Raw genomic sequence first — 22,643 nt, 5'->3', positions numbered from 1 at the left:
TATCTTACAATTTCTGCTTATTTAAAAGTTAATATGCAAAAAACAGACAGAAGAATTCTGCGGATAAGCAAATGGAAAAACACAGCATCACTTACTTATAAAGAGCATGTCGAGAAATTGTGATTACTGATAGACTCACCCCAAATATGCAGAAAGAGAAATCCTGAGGGCTCAAATAGCTATCTGCAGGTCCTCTTTTCCCATCTGAAACCACTTGAAAAGAAACAAAAAAGGTTCTTTTTAAATATAAACGTACCTCAGAGTACTACACCTCTGTGTGTGGTTTGATTTAAATATATAAAATATGTATGTACATGTATGCAGAAAACAAACACATGAACAAACGAACAAACGAATGAATACAGAATTTGTTTTCTTCTGTTTTGCCTAATGTTTGAATGCAATTTTGAATGCATGTTTCATGTGATAATTTTACTAAATATAGTACCTTATAGGACAAATTTGAGACACTGTAAAAGTGATGCAGATAAAAGCTATCGGTTTCCTAGCCATGGCTTGTGATGATCTTGAAATCTTGAACTATAAAAGTAACTACTGTTAATAGTCAAATACGTTTGCACCAGAATGACTTTTGGCCATCATCGGAAATAAATGCAGAATGTCTTGTTGACGCAAGAACTTACAGCCTTTGTCCTTTTGCCTGAATGTCTAATAGAATCAGCATTAATTCCTTATTGGTGCTGTTTAGTCTTGCCATTAGACATGATATTGCATATTACTCAACATGTGTTTATCATTAAGAGGCTTTATAAATGGGGAAAACAAACTCACTCAATGGGGTTTCTTAAAAAAAGAAAAAGGGGGGGGGAGGCCTTTGAGACTTTAAAGAAGAATCTCGCTTAAATTGCTCTTCTGAGAGAAGACCATATTCTTTTCCCATCACAGGTGATACGGAACTCATTAAAACTTCAGAAAGTACTTCTTTGGCCCCACACAAGGCTAGCTGAAGCTTTAGTGCTTTCCCAGGCACCAAGTTTCATGACCCTTCTGCATGTTCTGCTGCCATCCCATTCACTGAGGTATTTAGGAAGCCAGTCAGCTGTGCAAAAAGAGGCAGAGCACAAGGATCTAGTCTACCTTCTTACCTTAGCTTTGTTGCAACTCCATCTGCTGTGCAGTCCTGTTTATTTCAAATAGGTTGAGCAGAGCATGCTTGGCCTATGCTGGTAGAAACAGCAGCCTACCCTCCTTCTTTTAGCAGCACTTTCTCTAACCTAGGTTTGTAACCTGATGAACAAGGTAACTGGATAGAAAGCAGAATAGCTGCATAAGATAGAATGATGGACCCTGATGCCACAACCAGCACGTGCTTAGTGAATAATGGAATTTTCCAAACAAAGAACAAGAATTTTGCAGGAGGATTTTCTTGCAAATCTAAGACTGCTGAACCTGATCTTGGGGGTGCATTGTTGCTTCTTTCCAGCTGGTCACTCCACTTGAATCTTGGATGAGGATCTATCATTAAGGCTCATCCTTGGACCCCTCAACAGACTCATTTGAAATAGCTGCTGATTTCATGGTCAGGCTAGCATTTGTTTTGGAAGTTCCTGAGATCATCAGGGAAGAGTGGTGGAAATGTGTTCTGTGCCATATTTTGAAGGGGGTCTTCTTCATGTATGCCTTAAGTCCCTGCACAGCACAGCCAGATGTTGCTTGTTGTATAATGGGGAAATCTCAATATATGGGGAATTGTCCATTGGGGGATTTGAGGAGGCTGCCAATATCAGGATTATTCTAGCAGCCAGGCCTGAGGAGAGGGGGCAGAAGGCAAAATCCCTGGGCCTTGGCTTTCAGGAGGCCCAGTCCATGACAAAACAAACTATTCAGTACACAACAAATTTATAATAATAATAATAATAATAATAATAATAATAATAATAATAATAATAATAATAATAATACCTCAGCCCAGCCAGGGCTGCATTTCCAGTACAGCTGTAATCTGGAAACTGTAGTTTGTAAGCCATTTCTGCCCATAAATGCAACAGGGATCAAATGTGTACAACTGTGGGCCAGGCAGAAATGGGTTTTAAGCATAGCTCTAACAGCTCTCAGATTACTTAAGAAACTACAGTCCCTCCAGAATGCATTAGGGGAATAGAAGTGCACTGAAAGTGGATTAAAGCTGTAGTGGAAATGCAACCCAGGTCTTCTCTATAAGTACCAACATGTATTAGTGCAATTCAGACAGGGGAAGTGACACCTTACACTTTCAGACCAGAACTCCTAGGCACCAGCAGTAGGTCACCCAGTTTGGTTCGCAGAATTCCCAAGCCCCAATAGTCAGCTACAAAATGAGAGAGAATGCCTATACCTTTCACCATTGTATAGAAGAGGGAATTTGGGCAGGTGCAGCTCAGCATGGAAGGGTTTAAAAAGCTGCACCTGCCGGAATTCCCTCTTCTATACAATGGTCTATAAAAGGCCTTGCAGAAAGCAAGTCTCTGGAGCACAGAAGAGAAAAGGGGAAAAAAAAGTGGAAAAAATTTTTAAATAGTCAGGCAGGTTTATTTCACCTAGCTTTGTATCAAAATCATCACATAGTAATGAGAGAGATCATGAAAGCCAGTCCATGGATCCCCTTGCATTATTATTACAAGAAGGCCGGTTGCCCAATTACAAGGGTGACCGGAGTTTGTTTAGCCTGGCCTGGAACACAAGAGTCTCCTCCCTGTGGGGGAGCGGAGCTGGGCTGGAACTAAGCGGAGGCAGAGGCCTTTTAAGGGACAACACCTGAGGAGAACTTTGATTTGGGAAAAGAAAAGGAACACAGTAGCACTGAGTTTCAGAGGGTGGTGGTGATAGCAGAAGGTTCTCTCACACAAGCCTGTATGGGAGAGTACTGTCTTTCAGACAGCCTAGATCAGGGGTGTCCAAACTTTTTGGCAGGAGGGCCACATCATCTCTCTGACACTGTGTCGCGGGCTGGGAAAAAGAAGAATTAATTTTCATTTCAAATTTGAATAAATTTACATAAATGACTATATTAGAGATGGAACTTATATTTAAATGAATGAAGGTCTTACAATAGCTGAAGGCCTATAAAAGGCCTTGCAGAAAGCAAGGCCAGCCTTTCCTTTGTTGCCATTGCTGCATCACACATATAAAACAGCAAGCAGTGGAGGAGCCCTTGTCCCACAGCTCATGAAAGAGGTCAAACTATTGGCCATCATGCTGAGAGCAGTTGCATCAGGCCAGCACAGGCTCTAGCATTTCTCCAGAGGGCCAGAGGTTTACTGGAGGGCTCACTGCGGGCTCCCCATGGGTCAGACTGGGAGTCTTTGAGGGCCGCATGTGGCCCCAGGGCCGGAGTTTGGGCACCCCTGACCTAGATGAAGGCCAGTGTTTCAGCTGTTAAAACTTGTTTTAAAATGTAGCAACGTCTAGTTGGTAGGGAAATTGGACTGGGGGCAATCAAACATCTTGCCCCAGGCCCAATGCCAGCTCTCAGCATCCCTGCCAGCAGCTCATGCACCTTATTGTCCTTCCTCCCATGCTGCATGAAACCACTTGTGGCCTTCTCATGTGTTGCTGAAGCCTGTATTGTGGGGATTGGATAGCTGCTGTCATGCGCCAGCCAAACTAAGGGTGCAAAAGGACTGAGCAAGAACAATTTAAGAATAGGATAGAGAAAGAAAGGGAAAGCAGAAACTGAATTGGGAAGAGGCAAACGATCATGACAGAATTATTTTATTACCTCTGAAATAATTTCAGGATTGATGATCACCTGAGGAAGAGCACAACTTTTTTTTTCTAAACAAATAGAATTGTCATCTCAAAATGAACAATTTTTCACCCCAGAAACCATTTTGGGATGAATTATCAACTAAGAATAGATCAACCTACCAACCAAATCTGTAACCCTAAACAAATACTGTCCCACAAATGGGACAAAAAATGCAGTAAGGGAAACCTAAATCACGCTCTTCTTCTCCCCTAAAGGAGGGTTCAGGGCGATACCTCTGAACGCACAGATTAGCCATCAAACTCACCTGGGCTTGGGGAGCTTTCTTGCAGGTTTGGTCAAGCAGAGCTTTACTTTGGGTCTCAAATAAAACAGTTCCAAAAGCCGGGTGTGGGGGGGAGACACCTCACATACAACCATTCCAGCCAGCGGCATATCTAAGGGGGTGCTGGGGTTAGCAATGGCACCGAGTAACAAGCTTTAGGGGGGCAACAAGCTGAACTTGACACTAGTGACCAAAATTGTGAAAACCTTGAGAAAATTGTGAAAATGTACAAATAATACTATCATGTTATATATCACTGGAAAGGTAATTTAAATGCAGAATGCAATGAAACAGACCATGTTGGAATATCTGCATTCTATCAAACATTATTGCCAGTTAACTGCGAGTTGCTGGGGGGAGGAGATTGGTTCCCCCCCCGATTTTCACTTTTGTCAAAGCCTGGGCATGACATCATTTCCAGTTGTAACATCATTACTGGGGTGTTTTGGGATGGGGAAAGGGGGATAGATAATTTTGCTAGTGCCACTGAGATCTTCCCCTTCTCCTTGCCCCAAACTGCCCTTGATCCTCCCCCACTATTGACTTGACTTCTCTGGGGGAGGGCATCAGGAAGCTACTGCTCTCCAGACATTTGGCCATTTTCATCAGCTATTTGCACCAGCAGCCCTCCTGCCTTCCCCCAGTTTTTTCTCCCATCTAGGCAGAAACTACCACCAATAATATACAGTATATGAGATGTTCAAAAATCTGGCTTCAGTTTTGCATTAGATATGGTATAAAAATTCCATGAGCATCTTTGGTTTTTTGTTTTTTTCCCCAGCTATGCAAAGATTACCATAAGTAATCCAGAGGTGTTTGAAAATGGTGTTATTTATTTTACTCAGAAGTAAGCCCATAGTGTTCAGTAAGATGGTAGGCTATGATCCAATCTTACTCACTGGAAAGAAACGTCTCTTGTAATAACCAGTATGTAAAGCATTCAAAAATGAAGATGCCCAAAACTGGCTTAACCCAAAACTGGAATTTTGAAAACTGAGTATAGTCTCCATGAACAACAAAAGATGGTTGCAATCATCAGAAACAAAGTAGGAGCTGATCACTTCCCTAATAACCAATCCACTTTATTTGCAGATGATGTATGCTTCACAGTTTCTTCTCCATCAGTCGTTTAAGTGCCCCTTTCACCTCCTGGTTTTTCAGAGTATAGATTAAAGGGTTTACCATGGGTACCACTCCTGCATTAATGACATACATGGCTTTGTCACTATCATGGCTATCTTTCAACTGAGGTTTGATGTATGTGGCTATAGAGATTCCATAGAAAGCAACCACTACAGCCAGGTGGGACCCACATGTAGAGAAAGCTTTCAGTCTGCCAGCAGCTGAATGGATTCTCAGAATGGCCACTATTATACGGAGATAAGAAAAGAGGATGAAAGAGAAGGGAAAGAGGACTGTGAAGGTGCTGGTAAAATACATGTTCAGTTGGTTAACAGTGTTGTCTGAGCAAATCAACTTCAGGAGTGCCGTGACTTCACAAGCAAAGTGATCTACTTTGTTCTGACCACAGAATCGGACTGGGTTTGCAAGACCAGGAACTATAACAAGTAAGAAGGCTACTATCCATGACCCAACAGTCATCAGGACACAGAGTCTCCAGTTCATGATGATTGTATAACGCAGTGGACTGGAGATGGCTATATACCGATCGTAAGCCATGACTGCCAGCAAGAAACATTCAGTCGATCCAAGGTATATGCTAATGTACATTTGAGCGTAACACCTACCAAAAGATAAGGCAGGTCTGTCCACCAAACAGTTGACAATGGATTGTGGAACTGATGAGGAAGAAAGACAGATATCAATGATGGACAGAATGCAAAGAAAAAAGTACATAGGATTGTGGAGCCGTGAATCGGTTATGACCACTAAGAGGATAAGTCCATTTCCCAACATGGTCACCAAATAAACAATGGTCATGAAAGCTGCCAATCCCATCCTTGTTGTGGGTCGGTGAGAAAATCCAGTGAAGAGAAACTGAGTTATTTCAGTCTCGTTCATCTCTTCTGAGACCTTCATAGTAGTTTGTCTGTGGAGAGCAATGGGGACAAAAAAAGCATATTTGTTCATATGTAGTGTTTGGGAAAAGAAAAATTAACTGTAGATAATATACCAATTATTGTCCTGATAGTCTTAAATCGTGATATGGGCAATGATAGCATGGAAAAAGAATATTTAAGATTAAATGCAGTCAACAGGGAGAACAGAGCTGTTGGAAAAGAAATTGTCTAACCAATGTACAGCATGTCTAACCAATGTCTAACCAATGTACAGCATGTACAGTATCTTTAAATCACACAGCCTTCCATCATTTTCTATACCAAATGCCATATATTCAACTATATTATATGTTTGGTGTACGAATTTAGGCTTGTTCTTACCAAATGAAAAGAACAGGATTCATTTTATTTTCACCAAAAGGATTCAGTGCAGTGGGAAAGGAGTTTGACTCTCTACCTGATTTTATTATGACCTAAAGTATAAGATATGAAACAAATCCTTCTTCTGTAGGTGCTCTGTATAGACAAAAAATGGTTTGCCCAAGGGTGTTTTTGTTAAAACAAATGGTCTCATAAATAAGCATAGGAGAGTCTGTTGAAAAAAGAAAACAAAAAACAATACCACTTAGCGCTTTGAAATTCATGTTTGGCATGTTACCCAGAGGTTAATTAACTGTGCATAATTAGTTCATTATTTGAAGCTATCCCACATCGACAGACTCTGTTAGCATTATCTGTTCAAGTGTTGGAAGTCTGCTTGCATGCAGGCATGTATCATATATGGATGAAGAACTGCATACTTCAGTGGTTCCCAAACTGTGCGCCATGTAACCCAATACACCAGCGCACTTAGAGGGGCACTGCACAGCCTCTTCTCCCCAGCACACTGGGCCAAGATTACGCAAAATCAACCTACCAACCAAATCAGCAACCCTAAATTAACACTGTCCCACAAATGGGACAAAAAATGCAGTAAGGCTAACCTAAATTGCATTCTTCTTCTCCCCTAAAAGAGGAGAGGGGATGCGTCTGAGCAGACAGATTAGCCATCAAACTCACCTGGGCTTGGGGAGCTTTCTTGCAGGTTTGATCAAGCAGGGCTTTACTTTGGGTCTCAAACAAAGCAGTTCCAAAAGCGGGGTGGGGTGAGAGACACCTCACATACAACCATTACAGCTAGTAACATATCTAAGGGGGCATTGGGGGTAGCAATTGCACTGGGCAACAAGCTTTAGGGGGCAAAAAGCTGAACTTGACACTAGTGGCCAAAATTGTGAAAACCGTTTATGTACGAATAATACCATCATGTTATATATTATTGGAAAGGTAATTTTATTGCAGAACACAATGATACAGAGCATGTTGGAATATCTGTATTCTATCAAACATTATTGCCAATTAACCATGAGCTGCTGGGGGGAGCAGACAGGTTTTCCCCCAAATTTCACTTTTTTAAAAACCTGGGCATGACATCACTTTTGGTTGTGACATCATTTCTGGGGCATCATTTTGAGTTCAGCATCAGGCTATAAAATCATTAGCTGCACCACTGATTACAGCAGTCTCCACACCAGGAGCTATGTTGGACTAACCATGTCAGGTCCTTCTGGGTGACAAGCAATCAATGCGAAGTTGGAGCATGCCTACAACACACCAGTTATGGGGGAGAACATCACACATCCTGGTGCAGTTTTTGACCAATGAGCAACTTTAGGTTATTTTATTTCTGTACATGTACTGGGGCATCATGGGACATAGGTTTCCCCTAAGTTCTAAAAATTTCATCCCACCACCCACCTCAAAGCTTTGAGGGTTGTCCTCTTTGCCTGCTCCATTTGCCATGACATCATGTGAGGGCCTTACTACAGACATGTTAGTTTTTGGTTAGTCACAGTTAAGGTTGGCAAAGGCTTCTATCAGAAATGGTCTCATCCATTTGGAAGAAGGGATTTCCCTTTGGGGTGTGGGGATCCTAACTATACCTGTAAAAAGATAGGAATAAAAAGATTCCTGTCCTAACCCTGCTCCTCTAGGATATAAAAAGGAGCCAGGAATAGAGAAGGGTAAGCTGTCATGCATACCAGTACTTGCACCCCCAATATGCAGAATAGACATATCCGGGGTGCTTATGGGGCTTGTTTCTTCACACATAAATAAAATCTTATGAAATTTGTTTGTGCAAAATGTGTGGTTCTGTAAGTTTCAACATGTTCCTTCCCTGAGCCATGTTCCCTTTGGCCACACTGAGAAGTCCCCCATCCTTGCTCTTGTTGTGACCCCCACAAGTTGAAGAGTGTGGGGGGAGGGTATGAGACAAGGGTGCTCCTGACCTCCCTTCACTGGACACAAATTAATTGCACTGGGGTGACTGAGTTTACAGGTGAAACACCCCCCCCCCAAAAAAACAAAAAAAAACAACCTTTGCCTGGTTCTGAATGGGAAGCTTGCCCCAGGAAAGCTCTCAAGCATTCCCAAACTAATGAACTTCTGTTGATTACTGGGGAAAATCCTGCTTAGTAGTAGAGGGGTCCAAGGGGGAGCCCATTTTTTTCAAAAGGGATTTCTCTTGAGGGGAACCCGACTTCCATGGCTGAAATATAGAATCACAGAAATCATGGTGGGAGAATGCCTGTCATAGTTGGGGAGGGAAAAATCAGCAGAACTTAGTCACAGCTCAGTGTTTCTCGACTTTTGCCCCCCCACCGTACTACTTCGCATTGTCCACCTATTGGAAGTACCACTGGAAGTAACTGGCGATGATGTCATTGCCAGTTACTACCAGGTTAGATGACCAGATACAACACAACAAACACTGGTAAGAGATTCAGGGCAGACAGGAGGGCTTTTTCAAGCCTGTTGTGTTGCACTGCTGGTGTTGCTGCCAGGCAATGTGGGGGGTCTGGGGGTCCCACATGTACCACCTCAAATACTACCAGTGATACGAGTAGCACTGGTTGAGAACACTGTCATAGCTAACTTCTCAGCTATGCCAATGCATAAATTGAGTACCTGCATCAGAATTCTCATGTTTGGTAAATCCTTTAAAGTAATGAAATCTCACCAACACATTAAAGCCTCTTTGCACATAACTAAGGGCCCGATCCAATCCCCTGCTAGTCCATAGCATGCAGTGCACTCTCGCTGCATGCTATGGTGTGGTGATCCCCTTACTTACCAACCTGTAGGCCCTTGGCTGCCCATGGGTTTCCTCAGACCTATGCCAGCATAAGTCCAAGAAGACCCAGGGGCATTTTGGGGTGGGGAAAGGGGGATAGGTTTTTTGCAATTTTGCTAGTACCACTGCGATCTTCCCCTCTGCTCCCCCTCGATCCTCCCCCTCGATCGAAACTGCCCTCAATCCTCCCCCACTGCTGAAAACTTCTCGGGGGGGGGGAGCAACAGGAAGCCACTGCTCTCCAGGCATTTGGCCATTTGCATCAGCCATTTGCACCAGCAGCCCTCCTGTCCTCCCCCAGTTTTTTCTCCCAACTAGGCAGAAACTACCACCAATAATATACAGTATATGAGATGTTCAAACAACTGGCTTCAGTTTTGCATTAGATATCGTATAAAAACTCCATGAACATCTTTGGGTTTTTTCCCCCCAGCTATGCAATGATTACCATAAGTAATCCAGAGGTGTTTGAAAATGGTGTTATTTATTTTACTCAAAAGTAAGCCCATAGTGTTCAGTAAGATGGTAGGCTGTCATCCAATCTTACTCACTGGAAACAAGCGTCTCTTGTAATAACCAGTATGTAAAGCATTCAAAAATGAAGATGCCCAAAACTGGCTTAACCCAAAACTAGAATTTTGAAAACTGAGTATAGTCTCCATGAACAACAAAAGATGGTTGCAATCATCAGAAACAAAGTAGGAGCTGATCACTTCCCTAATAACCAATCCACTTTATTTGCAGATGATGTATGCTTCACAGTTTCTTCTCCATCAGTCGTTTAAGTGCCCCTTTCACGTCCTGGTTTTTCAGAGTATAGATTAAAGGGTTTACCATGGGTACCACTCCTGCATTAATGACATACATGGCTTTGTCACTATCATGGCTATCTTTCGACTGAGGTTTGATGTATGTGGCTATAGAGATTCCATAGAAAGCAACCACTACAGCCAGGTGGGACAGACATGTAGAGAAAGCTTTCAGTCTGCCACCAGCTGAATGGATTCTCAGAATGGTCACAATTATACGGAGATAAGAAAAGAGGATGAAAGAGAAGGGAAAGAGGACTGTGAAGGTGCTGGTAAAATACATGTTCCGTTGGGTAACAGACTTGTCTGAGCAAATTAACTTCATTACTGCTGTAACTTCACAAGCAAAGTGATCTATTTTGTTGTGTCCACAAAAACGGAATGGGTTTGCAAGGCCAGGAACTACAACAAGAAAGAAAGCTACTATCCATGATCCAACAGCCATCGAGATGCAAACTCTCCAGTTCATGATGATTGTATAACGAAGTGGACTGGAGATGGCTATATACTGATCGTAAGCCATGACTGCCAGCAAGAAACATTCAGTCGATCCAAGGTATATGCTAATGTACATTTGAGTGTAACACCTACCAAAAGATAAGGCAGGTCTGTCCACCAAACAGTTGACAATGGGCTGTGGAATTGAAGATGTAGAAAGACAGATATCAATGATGGACAGATTGCAAAGGAAAAAGTACATAGGATTGTGGAGCCGTGAATCGGTTATGACCACCAAGAGGATAAGTCCATTTCCCAACATGGTCACCAAGTAAACAATGGTCATGGAAGCTGCCAATCCCATCCTTGTTGTGGGTCGGTGAGAAAATCCAGTGAAGAGAAACTGAGTTATTTCAGTCTCGTTCATCTCTTCTGAGACCTTCATAGTAGTTTGTCTGTGGAGAGCAATGGGGACAAAAAAGCATATTTGTTCTTATGTAGTGTTTGGGAAAAGAAAGAATAACAGTAGAAAATATACCAATTATTGTCCTGATAGTCTTGAATCGTGATATAGGCAATGATAGCATGGAAAAAGAATATTTAAGATTAAATGCAAGCAACAGGAAGAACGGAGCTGTTGGAAATGAAATTGTTTAATCAGCAGCAGTGAAAAGTATGACCCAGTTTTCACCACATCCATCCTGCAGGGAGCTTGCATCTAATGAACTTCATATGCTTGTATTCAGGACCTAGGAGAGGGTGGTAAAGAGGGTAATTTGTACCCAGGCCCAGGGTCAAAAGGGAGGCTCAGAAGCCAAAGGAGGGGGGCCTTAAATTTCCTGGGATTTGACATTTTTGCTATCTTCTGGGGACACTACCATGACTAGGGATGCTGGGGACACTACCGATGCCACATGGGTGGGTAGACCTGGGCTCCAAAGACTTTTCCAGCTTTCTCTACCTTCCCCTCACCCTGCTTTGCCCCTCCCTGCCCCTATTCCGCTCGCCCATAACCACCCTCCCTCGCTGTGTTTCACCCTTCCCTCTTTGCAAAGGGGCCCAAAAGAAACTCTGTACCCCCTGATAAAATTCCTCTCAGAGATCCTGCTTGTATTTCCAAACAAAGAACCAATAGTGACTGATGTGATTTAAGTTGCTATTGTCATTCGTATTAGTAGTTTATGTCCATACGTTCTCTGTACCTCCTCATGTTGTGAGATGTTTCAGGACCATCATTACCAGTTCAAGTTGAGAGACCAGTTGAAACAGGACGTTTCTTTATTTAGAGCAGTGGTTTTCAACCTTTTTCATCTCACAGCACACTGACAAGGCACTAAAATTGTCAAGGCACCCCATCAGGTTTTTGACAATTGACAAGGCACACTGTGCTGACAGCAGGGGCTTGCATCCCTCAGTGACCCTACTAACAAATGATTCTCCCCCAATCACCCACGGCACACCTACATACCAACCACGACACACCAATGTGCCATGGCACAGTGGTTGAAAATGGCTGATTTAAAGGGAATTTAGTTGGTCTTATTCCGAGCTTACTTAAACCTGGATGAAGATACATGTCTTCAGTTTAAGAGGTAGGCAGTTTAAGAGGGTTTGTTTGTTCCTGCTGAAATCAAATGTGTGTGCTAACACACAGAGACACAAACCAGATATCTCCCATTTGTCAGAAACCTTTGAAAACCATTGAAATTACACCAACACAGGACAGCTTGTTTGTAAATAGCTAAGCACCATACCTTATTGAAAACAAGTCTTCCTAAAGACTTCCTGAAGACATCTTCCTGAAGATGAAGTCTTCCTTCATCTTTAAGCGTATGTCACCAATGGAAGTTCAACATAATTGTACCATTTTTGAAATTCATATTATGTTTTTGGACAGGATGATAGAAGTCAACTTCACAATAAGAATTTTTTTTTGATGAAAATTACAAACAGGAATGTGACTGCAGCATGTACAGTATCTTTAACTCACACAGCCTTTGCATCATTTTCTATACAAAGAAAATACAGTTTCATATATATATATATATGAAATTCCGTATATTCAACTATGTTATATATTTGGTGTACGAAGTCACAGCCCAATCCTGAGCTGCCTGGGGCTCTTGGCTGCAGCGGCGATGAGAACGGCTACCGCAGCATCCTGCATGCCTCAGCCTGGCGCAAACGGCGTCTTGGGGGAAAGGGGACTTTTGACCCCTTCTCCTGGGTAAGGGAAGCAGCCCTGCAATGGGACTACTCACTTTACTGCCGACCAAAAGGTCGGCGGTAAGGTAAAGGCGTTCGTGTAGGGTGTTGAGCCATGCACGAACAGACAGGATCCACTGGACCCGTCTCTGTGCCTCCCCGCTCCCTCCCCTTGGAACGCATAGCGCTCGCCCTCTCTCTGCCCCGCCTCCCCATCACACCTCCTTCCCACCCTCTCTCTGCCCTCCATCAGCCTCCCTCCTCCCTGGAACGCCTCCTCCCTGCCCCCCTCCACACCCTCGCTTACCGTGCTGCGTCCCGGCGGTCTTGAGACTACCAAGCAGAGGAGGCCAGGTGCCTGTTAGGCGCTAGACCGGTGCTAGCCCAGCACCGGCCAGTGCTGGGTTAGCACAGGCGGTAACCCAGTGGTTGGACCCGCAGACGTGCCTTATGGCCTGTTTGTGACACTGTGTGGCAGCACGAAGCTGCTGCGCCAAGTTCAGGATTGGGCTCTGAGTCTTGTTCTTACCAAATGAAAATAACAGGATTCATTTTAGTTTCACCAAAAGGATTCATTGCAGTGGAAAAAGAGCTAGAATCTCTACCTGATCTTATTATGACATAAGGTATAATAAGATGTGAAACGAATCCTCCTTCTTCTGTAGGTGCTCTGTATAGACAAAAAATGGTTTGCCCAAGAGTGTTTTTGTTAAAACAAATGGTCTCATAAATAAGCCTAGGAGAGTCTTAAAACAAAACAAAACAAAACACTTAGCACTTTGAAATTCATGTTAGGCATGTTATCTAGAGGTTAATTAACTGTACATAATTAGTTCATTATTTGAAGCTACTGTTAACATTACCTGTTCAAGTTTTGAAGTCTGTTTGCATGCAGGCATGTATCATATGTGAATGAAGAACTGCAAACTTCAGTGGTTCCCAAGCAGTGCGCCATGTAGCCCCATTATACAGCGCGCTTACAGGGGCACTGCACAGCCTCCCCAGCTGACTGGGCCAAGATTACGCAGGATCATGTGTGATCACACCGGATTTCACATGACATCGTGCAAGATTTTGCACAATCTCGGCCCAGTGAGCGGGAAGGCCACATGATATCCCTGTGAGTGTAAAGGGCGCCACAGCTGTGGTGAGTTTCAGAACCATTTGGAATACTTGATTGCTGCCTGACATTTTATCTATTTTCACACACAAGTGGTGCTGGATGCATGCCAGAGAGCATAACACAAGCCAGTCGTGTGGCATGTGAATTTTACTAACCTCTGTGCTTGCCTCTGAAATTTTAGGTATAAAAAGCTAGACTCCTCCCCCTATTGGTAGATGTTGAAACAGGCTATGTGCTGTTGAATGTGCCTGTGAATTGTTCAGCTACCCTCTGGTGCTGAATCAATCACCCCCATTCCATACACTGCCCAAGATCTGCTATGGCAACCTGCTCTTAAGGCAGATATCAGACTGTGGTCTTCCTTTATCTCCCTGCCACTTTCCCAGAGGCACTACTGCAAACTGCGGCTTCATTACCTGCTGAGCTGCCTTTCTTTTGAAGTCTGCTGCTCCAGTACCTTCTGGGCTACTTTGAAAGAATGCTCTTCTGCCTGGGAACTCAGTCTCTCCTTCCTTCCTTCTCTGAGGCTAGGGCCCAAATCCTAACCAACTTTCCAGCACTGGGATAGTGGTGCCAATGAGACGTGTGCTGCATCCTACAGTTGGGTGGCACTCACAGAGGCCTCTCAAAGTAAGGGAATGCTTGTTCCCTTACCTCGGAGCTGCATTGCCCTTATGTCGGTGCTGGAAGGTGGGTTAGATTTACACCCTAGCTAAAGCAACTGCGTAGTCCACCTGGGTCTGCTTTTCAAATCCTTTTTCCTGCCTTTCTCCCTGCCTTTACAACCAATGGAACTTACTCCCAGATAGGCTTGGCTGCAAACCTATACACACTGTACTGCCAGCAAGGGCAAGGGGGTTGAACCCACTGCCCACCTGAAGGGCTGTGGAGACCAAAAGCATTGGATAGAGTAATCATACATCCACTATCAGAAGGATCACCCTGAATGGTTCAAAATGGCACCACAAACTGGAGCCAGAGTGCCATCTGCTGGAACTGGCAATCAAGGCACCTGCTAGGGTTTAATTCTACATCTTTGTTTTCCCAGGGGTCAATCAGTAAGTGATGGAATTCCTCTTCATTTATGTTCTGCTTGCTACACTTCCTTTGATGAAGCAGTTGCAATTCTTAGGGACTGTGGCCAAGAGGCATTGATGGCAAATTATGACATGGGAATTGAATGTGCTGGCATACACTCCCTGCCCCCAGCCATACCTCTAGTGTTCACATAAGTGACAAATGAAGAAGGTCTGACTTAGAGCACAATCCAGAAGTGCTCTTGAGCTAGTACAAATCCTTTGTGCTGGCCCAGAGGTGTAGCAAAAGTGCCATAAGTCACTTTTGCGCCATCATGGGAGTTGGGAGGCCAGTGCACAAATGTGTGCCAGCCTCCAAGAGACTGAATTAGGCCCTGCTGCACTAGCAGAACAGTGTGTTCGTGCTTGCTGAGTCAGGCTGGTGCAGGGGTCTGAGGAGGATGCGGGAAGGCGTAATGGGGGTGTTCTGGGGCACAGGAGAGAGGCTGGTGGGCAGATTGGTGGGAGGACAAGGTCGAACCACGATCTGGAACTTGGGCCAGATCCTAACCCCCTCCTGGGAGGACTGGCCTGGCCTTACACCAGGTCATTCACATCTGCACACCTATTCAGGTGGTGCAGATCCAAGTAGACCCATAGGAGCAGCTGCCACATGATACAGGGTAACCCTTACTCCAAGTTGTGCCGCAACCTGGCCCAACCCTGCTCTGGATGCAGCGCAGGTGAGCCAGTGTGCCTGTTCCACAGCAGGTTTGGATTGGCCTGCCCATTACTTAGGGCAGAGGTTCCTAAACTCGCCAGGTCCACAGCATCCTTCACACTCACAGGGGTGGCGCATGGTCTCTTCCTGGCTTGCCAGGCCAAGATCGCACAAAATCTTGTGTTATTCTTGTGAGATCTCACTCGGTCATGCAAGATGTTGTGCTATATAGGTCCAGTGAGCCAGGAAGAAGAGGCCACATGGTGCCCTGTGAGAGCAGAACAATGCCCCAGGGCCCTGCAGCGCATACTTTGGGAACCTAGGGCCTGTTTGGATGATACGTTCTGAAAGGCCCTGCTTCCATTAGTTTAAGGTCATGAGCATACCAGTCCTTCTGGTACACTGGGGTACTTTTGCATAATGCCTACCAGGTCAATCAATCAATCAATCAACAGTATTTATATACCGCTTTTCAACTAAAAGTTCACAAAGCGGTTTACAGAGAAAAATCAAATAACGTAAATTTGGTCCTTCTGGTACACATGCAGGTTTTGCCCAAATGACCTCTCCACACATTGTTTAAATACTACTTTTAATGCATAGGATTGCACTGTGAGACAAAACAACATAAAATGGCATTACAAATAAGGGTCCAAATACATAGGATTGAAGCAATGACTTGTTTAATTGGCAAGAATGCCCCATTCATATATAAGAAGAAATGGGGCAACCATCTACATTTTTAAACAATGCATTAGTGATAGCAGCTGAATTATTAAGCATATTTATATATTGTGTCTCAACAAAAGTAGTTCACAAAGTGGTTTATATCACTCAAAATACAAATAAATGATTCTTGGTTCCTAAAGGGCTCACAATCTAAAACAGATGCAAAAGAGACACCCGCAATAGCCACTGGGGAAAAAAGCCAGGCTGGGGTGATGCAGGACACTTGTTCTCTCTCCACTGAATGTAAGGGAGTACTACTTGAAAAAGTGTCTCTTAACACCCCCACCCCACCCACTGTAACTTCTCGCAGTCTATCCGGTTTCAGTCAAGTAAATACATCGAACTCAACTCTGAAACTCAGGAACAAAGCCTTCCCCCTGAGATTTTCACTTGTTTTACAAAAACTCTTTGGATTTCCTTTGAAAATGCTTGGATAAGTTTTGTTTGACATGAATGCTGAAATTTCTTTCCAATTTCACTTTTTCTAAACTTCAGTTTCAACCATAGCCAGATATTGGGGTGGGGGGGTAGAGAGAGGAGTCCAGTGACAAAGTCTTGGGCAATAAGTTGTATAAGTATTTCAAGTTCCTTACTCACACATCTGTGTTGATGTAAAAACATACTCCTATCCAAGTGAATGGGGAACATGCATCAATTAAAAACATCACTTTTGACTATTTTACTCCAAATCACAGTGATCTAAAGAACACACATTTCTGTCAGTCCTAGGATGACATTTTCTTCTCTGTCAGTCGCTTAAGTGCACCCTTGACCTCTTGGTTCCTCAGTGTATAGATTAAAGGGTTTAACAAAGGAATTACTGTTCCATAAATTGTAGGAATGATTTTATCTCGTTCTTGCGAAACCTTAGATTGTGGCTTTACATATGTGAATATACACGTTCCATAGTAGAATCCAACCACAGCCAAATGGGACCCACAGGTTGAAAAAGCTTTCCACCTGCCCCCTGACGAATGGAGTCTTATGATGGCCACAATAATGCGTAAGTAGGAAAAAAGGATAAAAGCAAAGGGGACAAGAAGAGTGAAGCTACTTGTGAAAAACATGACCACTTGGCCCACAGCATTATCTGAGCAAATCAGTTTCATGAGAGCTGTGAGCTCACAGACGATATTATCCACTTTGTTGTGTCCACAGAACTGGGATGGTTGAGCAACAATGGGGACTACAGAAAGGAAGAAGGCACCCACCCACGAAACTGCAGACAACATAACACAAATTTTCCAGTTCATGATAATCATGTAACGCAGGGGATTGGAGATGGCAACATACCGGTCATAAGCCATGACTGCTAGTAGGAAACATTCTGTTGATCCTATATAAATGCCAACATACATTTGTGTGTAACACATGTTAAAGGACATGACAGGTCTGTCCACCAAGCAGTTGGCAATAGCTTGAGGAACAGAAGCTGTAGTATAGCAGATATCAACAATGGACAAATTACAAAGAAAGAAGTACATTGGGTTATGAAGCCGGGGCTCTGCTATCACAACAAAGAGAATGATCCCATTCCCAATCATGGTCACCAGATAGGCAAAGATCAAAAAGCTCATTAAACCCATCCTTGTCTTGGGTTTTCCTGCAAATCCAATGAGAACAAATTCGGTGATTACAGTGTCATTCAGTTCTCCCAATTCCATCATGAGGATGATAGCTGCAGTGGTCAAAGAAGCTAGCTTTCAGTTTTGGATGGATGCTGGATTTTCTTATCACCATTATGCAGTGATTTAGCAATGTAGTATCAAAAATGAAATAATACAGACTACAATATTTCCATACTAGAAGTTCAGATAAGTCTTGTGTACAATGTTGGACAAAATCTAAGGGTAGATAAATATCAATATTAAAACGGAAACATGCATGGCCACTTCAAAAAAGCCATACTGATCTGAAACAAATCCACTTGCTATCATTAACGTTAAATATAATGCAACATGATGTAATTAACTGTGCTTGCTACATGATTAGGAAACTCTCCCTGAGCTACTAATAGAGTAAGAAACTTGGGAAAGTTGATCTCTGTCTGCTTTCTCAGATAGATTCTGGGATCTACAGAAAAGGATGATGATGATGATGATGATGAAAGAAGAATTAGTAGTAGTATGCATTTGCTATCTTTGCTTTTCTTAAAAGCTATCATCCCAGGATATAGGAGTGCAGAATATAATTAAAGAAATTATAAACAGTCATGACTAAAATTGTGGAAACCTTTTTGGAATATTTGTATCTATGAGATTTGATGGCTCATAACATCAATCTTTTAAAGACAAATTTCATAAAATTATATATGGTGCGGGATGCACAATTTTGTCCCAGAATGATCAAGGATACCCTTACCTAACACAAAAAACAAACATGGCAGCCACTACAAGGAGGCAAAAACAGTTTAAAATCAGAGGTAGCAGTCTGCTGCTGGAAAGCAATCCCCCACTTGACAGTTATTTTTCCTGTTCCATAAAACATAAACACTCTCTCTCTCTCTCTCTCTCTCTCTCTCTCTCTCTCTCTCTCTCTTGTAGTCCTGGACTGAGATTTTGCATATGCAAATATACAAGTTCTATAGTGATGTCCTCCACAGCTAAGTGGGATCTGCAAGCTGAGAAAGCTGTCAACCTGTATCCTGATGGAGTCAAAGGATGGCCACAATAAAATGCAAGTAGGAAAAACAGGATTAGAAAACAAGGGAAAAGAAGGACCGAACTGTTTATAATGAAGTAACTACATGGTTCACTGAATTATCTGAGCAAACCAATTCCAACGTAGATTTCAAAATACTTGCAAGCCCTATTTACCTATATGCGATTGCCCCATTCCCTTGCACTGCAGTTAACTGTGTTCATAAGGAACTTTATTTGTGCATAGAAGCTCTGAAGTGTTCTTGTATCTGATGAAATAAACTACTCCGTGCCGTAATACATTGGTTATGCTACAAGGTACTTTGTTGTTTTTGCTGCAACAGACAAAAGGGACCAATCCTATTCAAATTTCCAGCACTGATGCATCTGTAATGAACCAAGTGAACCATGCAACTACAGTTTTAAAAAATGGCAAAATTGGATTAACTGTATCCAACCATGTATCCAGTGCTGTATAAAGTATTCTGGCAACAGAAGAGCAGCTTGCTTACTTTAAGAGCATCACATTGGGCAGGCCTCTTTGAAAGTTAAGCAGGTAGAAATTCTATGGAGTTAAATATTGAAGCATTTTCTGAACTCTACTGAAATCCATGGGCTTTTCAAAATACATTCAGAGATAGTTTCTAGGGTGCCATGGGAGACTAGAGGCACTGCAACAGAGGGACAGCTTTGCACATAAGAATGGCAAAAAATAATAATAATAATTGCTAAAACAACCTCACTGAGGGCACAATCCTAACCTGGTCTACTCAGAAGTAAGTCCTATTTTGTTCAATAGGGCTTACTCTCAGGAAAGTGTGGTTAGGATTGCAACCTGAGTCAAACATGGACATATAGTAACTTCATTAAAATCAGCATGTCAATTAAAAAATAAAATATATGCCTTACCTTTTTTTTGCTGTTCCACTCCTTAACGTACAAACAAGTCATTTTAATTACAATGGACCTTTTAAAAAAAAATAATAAGGTTTCTGAAGTAGGTTCCTTAACCATAATTTTGGAAGAATGAGCGATTTGGTAAATTTAAGAGAGCTTTGGAGGGAGAGAGAAAGACCATTTGGAACAATGGTAGAGTTCTTCACCCGAAAAAATAAAATAATAATTTAGATATTTCAGTTTTAGTGTACCTTAAAGCATTTTTAATAGGTTTCTTTTGTCTGAAAATATTCATCAAAATAAAGGTAATACAATGTTACTAGTTAAAGACAACTAGTGCAGGTCATATGGCCCCTTGGTCTTCTGTGGTGATCCTCCTTCAAGAAATGTGTTTGCCTCTTAAATGAGTTCATTTAGTATCAATAAATACCACTGAATCCTTGCTTCATAAAGGTGCATAGAACCATCCAAGCTCCTTGTACATTCCTACTGGGTTTAATCTCCAGAGACTCATTTGTTTGAGAACGTTCATGAAATAATCTATAGCTATAGCCTGTGGTTTTCACAATTATGTCTGATTTTACACACAGATGTATTGGCTGCAATCCTATACTATTTACCTGGGAGTAAATGCCATTGTTCTCAGTGGGTCTTACTTCTGAGTAGACATATACAGGTTTGCACTGAATGGCAAATAAAAGGATTGCACTACATGGGTAGGGCTTTAATCTTAAACATACTTACTTGGAAGAATGCACCACTGAACAAAACAAGACTTACTTCTGAGTACACACAGTTTCTGAGGGCACAGTCCTGACCCTAACTTGGGCTGACGCAAGTCCCATGTGCCAGCCTGGGAATGTCCCTAAAGTGCCATAAAGCACCTTTGTGCCACTCTTCTGGGAGATAGGCTGGTGCATGGATGCACACTGGCCTGCCTGTGTCACCATGGGCCTCTGGGAGAGGGTAAGTTGTGTTGGCTGAGCTCGGCCAACACAGGGGTCTGGAGGTGTGTGGGGAGGGCAGGGAAGATATGGGAGGGAGGTGTTTTGGAGTGGAGGGTGGGTGGGGAGTGGGAGGCAGGGCCAGGACCTGGCAGTTATGCCATATGCTGACCCCATTCCTGGGTGGATCAGGGCAGTCTTTGGCTGCTCGGATTTGCACCACCTCATCAGGTGGTGCAGATCCAAGTAGACCTATTGGGGCTGCTACACCATGATATGGGGTAAGGGGAAATTTTCCCTTTCCCCAGGCTGACCTGCAGTCAGCCCCAAACTTGTTCTGAATACAGTGCAGGCCTAGTGGCCTGCCTCTTTCCAGCACAAGTTAGAATTGGGCTGTTAGTCTCTTTCTGCACCATTCTATCCCCATGTAATCAGGGTGACCAGATACAATGGAGGATCGAGTGCCTATACCTTTAACCATTGTATAGAAGAGGGAATTTTGGCAGGTGCAGCTTTTTAAATCCTTCCACGTTGAGCTGCACCTGCCAAAATTCCTCTTCTATACAGTGTTTAAAGGCATATTTGGTCACCCTGCATGTGATGTAGCAGCACTGGCATAGTTTTGCTGCATCCAATGGGGGATTTTCAGCTACTGGTGGTCTCTCCTAAGGGTAAGGAGACATTCCTGCCTTGCCGGGTGGCCCTGTGACTCCTTGCCCCAGCAGACACTATGGGGCAACTAGAACCTGCACCAGCAATATCACTGGCACAAGTCCATGTTGCAGTCCAACCCCCAGGTCATTTTTGACAAAATGAATGACCAGAATTTGGGAAGGAGGCAAGTGCTGGATACGCACCAGTGGCAGGAGCTTGCCCTATTTTGTTCCTTTTCTGGCTGCTCAGCGAATAGAAGCTAGGTTCCCAAGGCCCAGATGAGTTCCAAAGGCACTGGAGCATGCCCACTTGCAGACCCAGAGGACAGTGAACTTTACTAGCAAAGTACAGCCCAAATGTAACAGAAAGAAAAACATAAACACCCATTAAAAAGCACCCCTATAATAAAGGCCATGCTGGCCACTTTGAACGTGGGTGGACATAACCCTTGAAGGCAGCAGATTTCCATCTGCCAGTTCTCTTAATGTCACTGCTCTTCCACTCCAATCAGGCTGCTGTAGTGACTGCCCCAGTCCCGAAGGAATGGAGGCCAAATTCAGATGACATCTGCCCCATCTGATCCAAACAACTTCTCTCTACCTCCAGGAACTGGAACCTGATTAGGGGCTCCCTCCCTTGTGCACAGACAATGGCCCCTCAGCCTCACCTATTTCACCAATGTTCTCTGGCAGCAAGGCAGCTAGTCCAAGGGGGGAATCCCCCACCATGTTCAATTGGCCCCACTGTCACCAACCCAGCTGGTCCATCTGTGACCACTGAAGCTGCAGTTTCACACCCTCCTGAACCCAGTGGATATCTGGGTTGCACAATGCACAGCTGGATGTGTCCCATTTTGGGCCCCTTCCCAAAGGGGGGGGGGGCGAAACAGGGTGGGTGGTGCCGGTGACAGCTGGAATCGTCTTTGGAGTTCAGTACTTCCTGATGCGGAATCCAGGTCTCCTGCCCACTAGGGGTTAGCAGCTAGATACAGTAATATGGAAAACCAAACACACTCCTAAGCCTCTCTAAAATCTTTTAAATATAGAAAATAATTGCAGAAAATTACCATCATTGTATTTCGGTTCACACTAGACTGGAAAGCGTCCTTTGTGTATCAAAACATACTTCTGCGGCTGTGTTCCTGAGCTCCTCTACACTCCTTCATGGTCAGCAAATCCACAAGCCGCAGAGCTTCTGTAGCAGGCCAGTTTCCTCCCAGATTTGACACTGTGTTGAGGAGT

The 22,643-nt window shown here is 43.4% G+C and overlaps 3 protein-coding genes across 3 annotated transcripts; all 3 read right to left on the bottom strand.

The window, feature by feature from the left end:
• Positions 1-5,135: 5,135 nt before the first annotated feature.
• LOC136652739 (olfactory receptor 13H1-like) lies at positions 5,136-6,071 on the bottom strand. Its single transcript, XM_066629660.1, has one exon. It carries the CDS (start codon positions 6,069-6,071, stop codon positions 5,136-5,138), a length of 936 nt encoding a protein of 311 aa, XP_066485757.1.
• A 3,912-nt stretch (positions 6,072-9,983) lies between these two features.
• On the bottom strand, positions 9,984-10,919 carry LOC136652738 (olfactory receptor 13H1-like). Its single transcript, XM_066629659.1, has one exon. The coding sequence runs from the start codon at positions 10,917-10,919 to the stop codon at positions 9,984-9,986; it is 936 nt and encodes a 311-aa protein (XP_066485756.1).
• Positions 10,920-16,993: 6,074 nt separating this feature from the next.
• Positions 16,994-17,932, bottom strand: LOC136652736 (olfactory receptor 13H1-like). Its single transcript, XM_066629658.1, has one exon. It carries the CDS (start codon positions 17,930-17,932, stop codon positions 16,994-16,996), a length of 939 nt encoding a protein of 312 aa, XP_066485755.1.
• Positions 17,933-22,643: the final 4,711 nt, after the last annotated feature.

Source organism: Tiliqua scincoides, chromosome 5, assembly GCF_035046505.1.
Source record: "Tiliqua scincoides isolate rTilSci1 chromosome 5, rTilSci1.hap2, whole genome shotgun sequence".
Classification (NCBI taxonomy): Eukaryota; Metazoa; Chordata; class Lepidosauria; order Squamata; family Scincidae; genus Tiliqua; species Tiliqua scincoides.
Note: the sequence above shows the minus strand (reverse complement) of the source record. Positions and strands in the feature narration are given on the sequence as shown.

Coding starts and splice junctions, on each gene's coding strand:
- LOC136652739 (XM_066629660.1), bottom strand. CDS start 6,071: ATGAAGGTCTCAGAAGAGATGAACGAGACTGAAATAACTCAGTTTCTC.
- LOC136652738 (XM_066629659.1), bottom strand. CDS start 10,919: ATGAAGGTCTCAGAAGAGATGAACGAGACTGAAATAACTCAGTTTCTC.
- LOC136652736 (XM_066629658.1), bottom strand. CDS start 17,932: ATGGAATTGGGAGAACTGAATGACACTGTAATCACCGAATTTGTTCTC.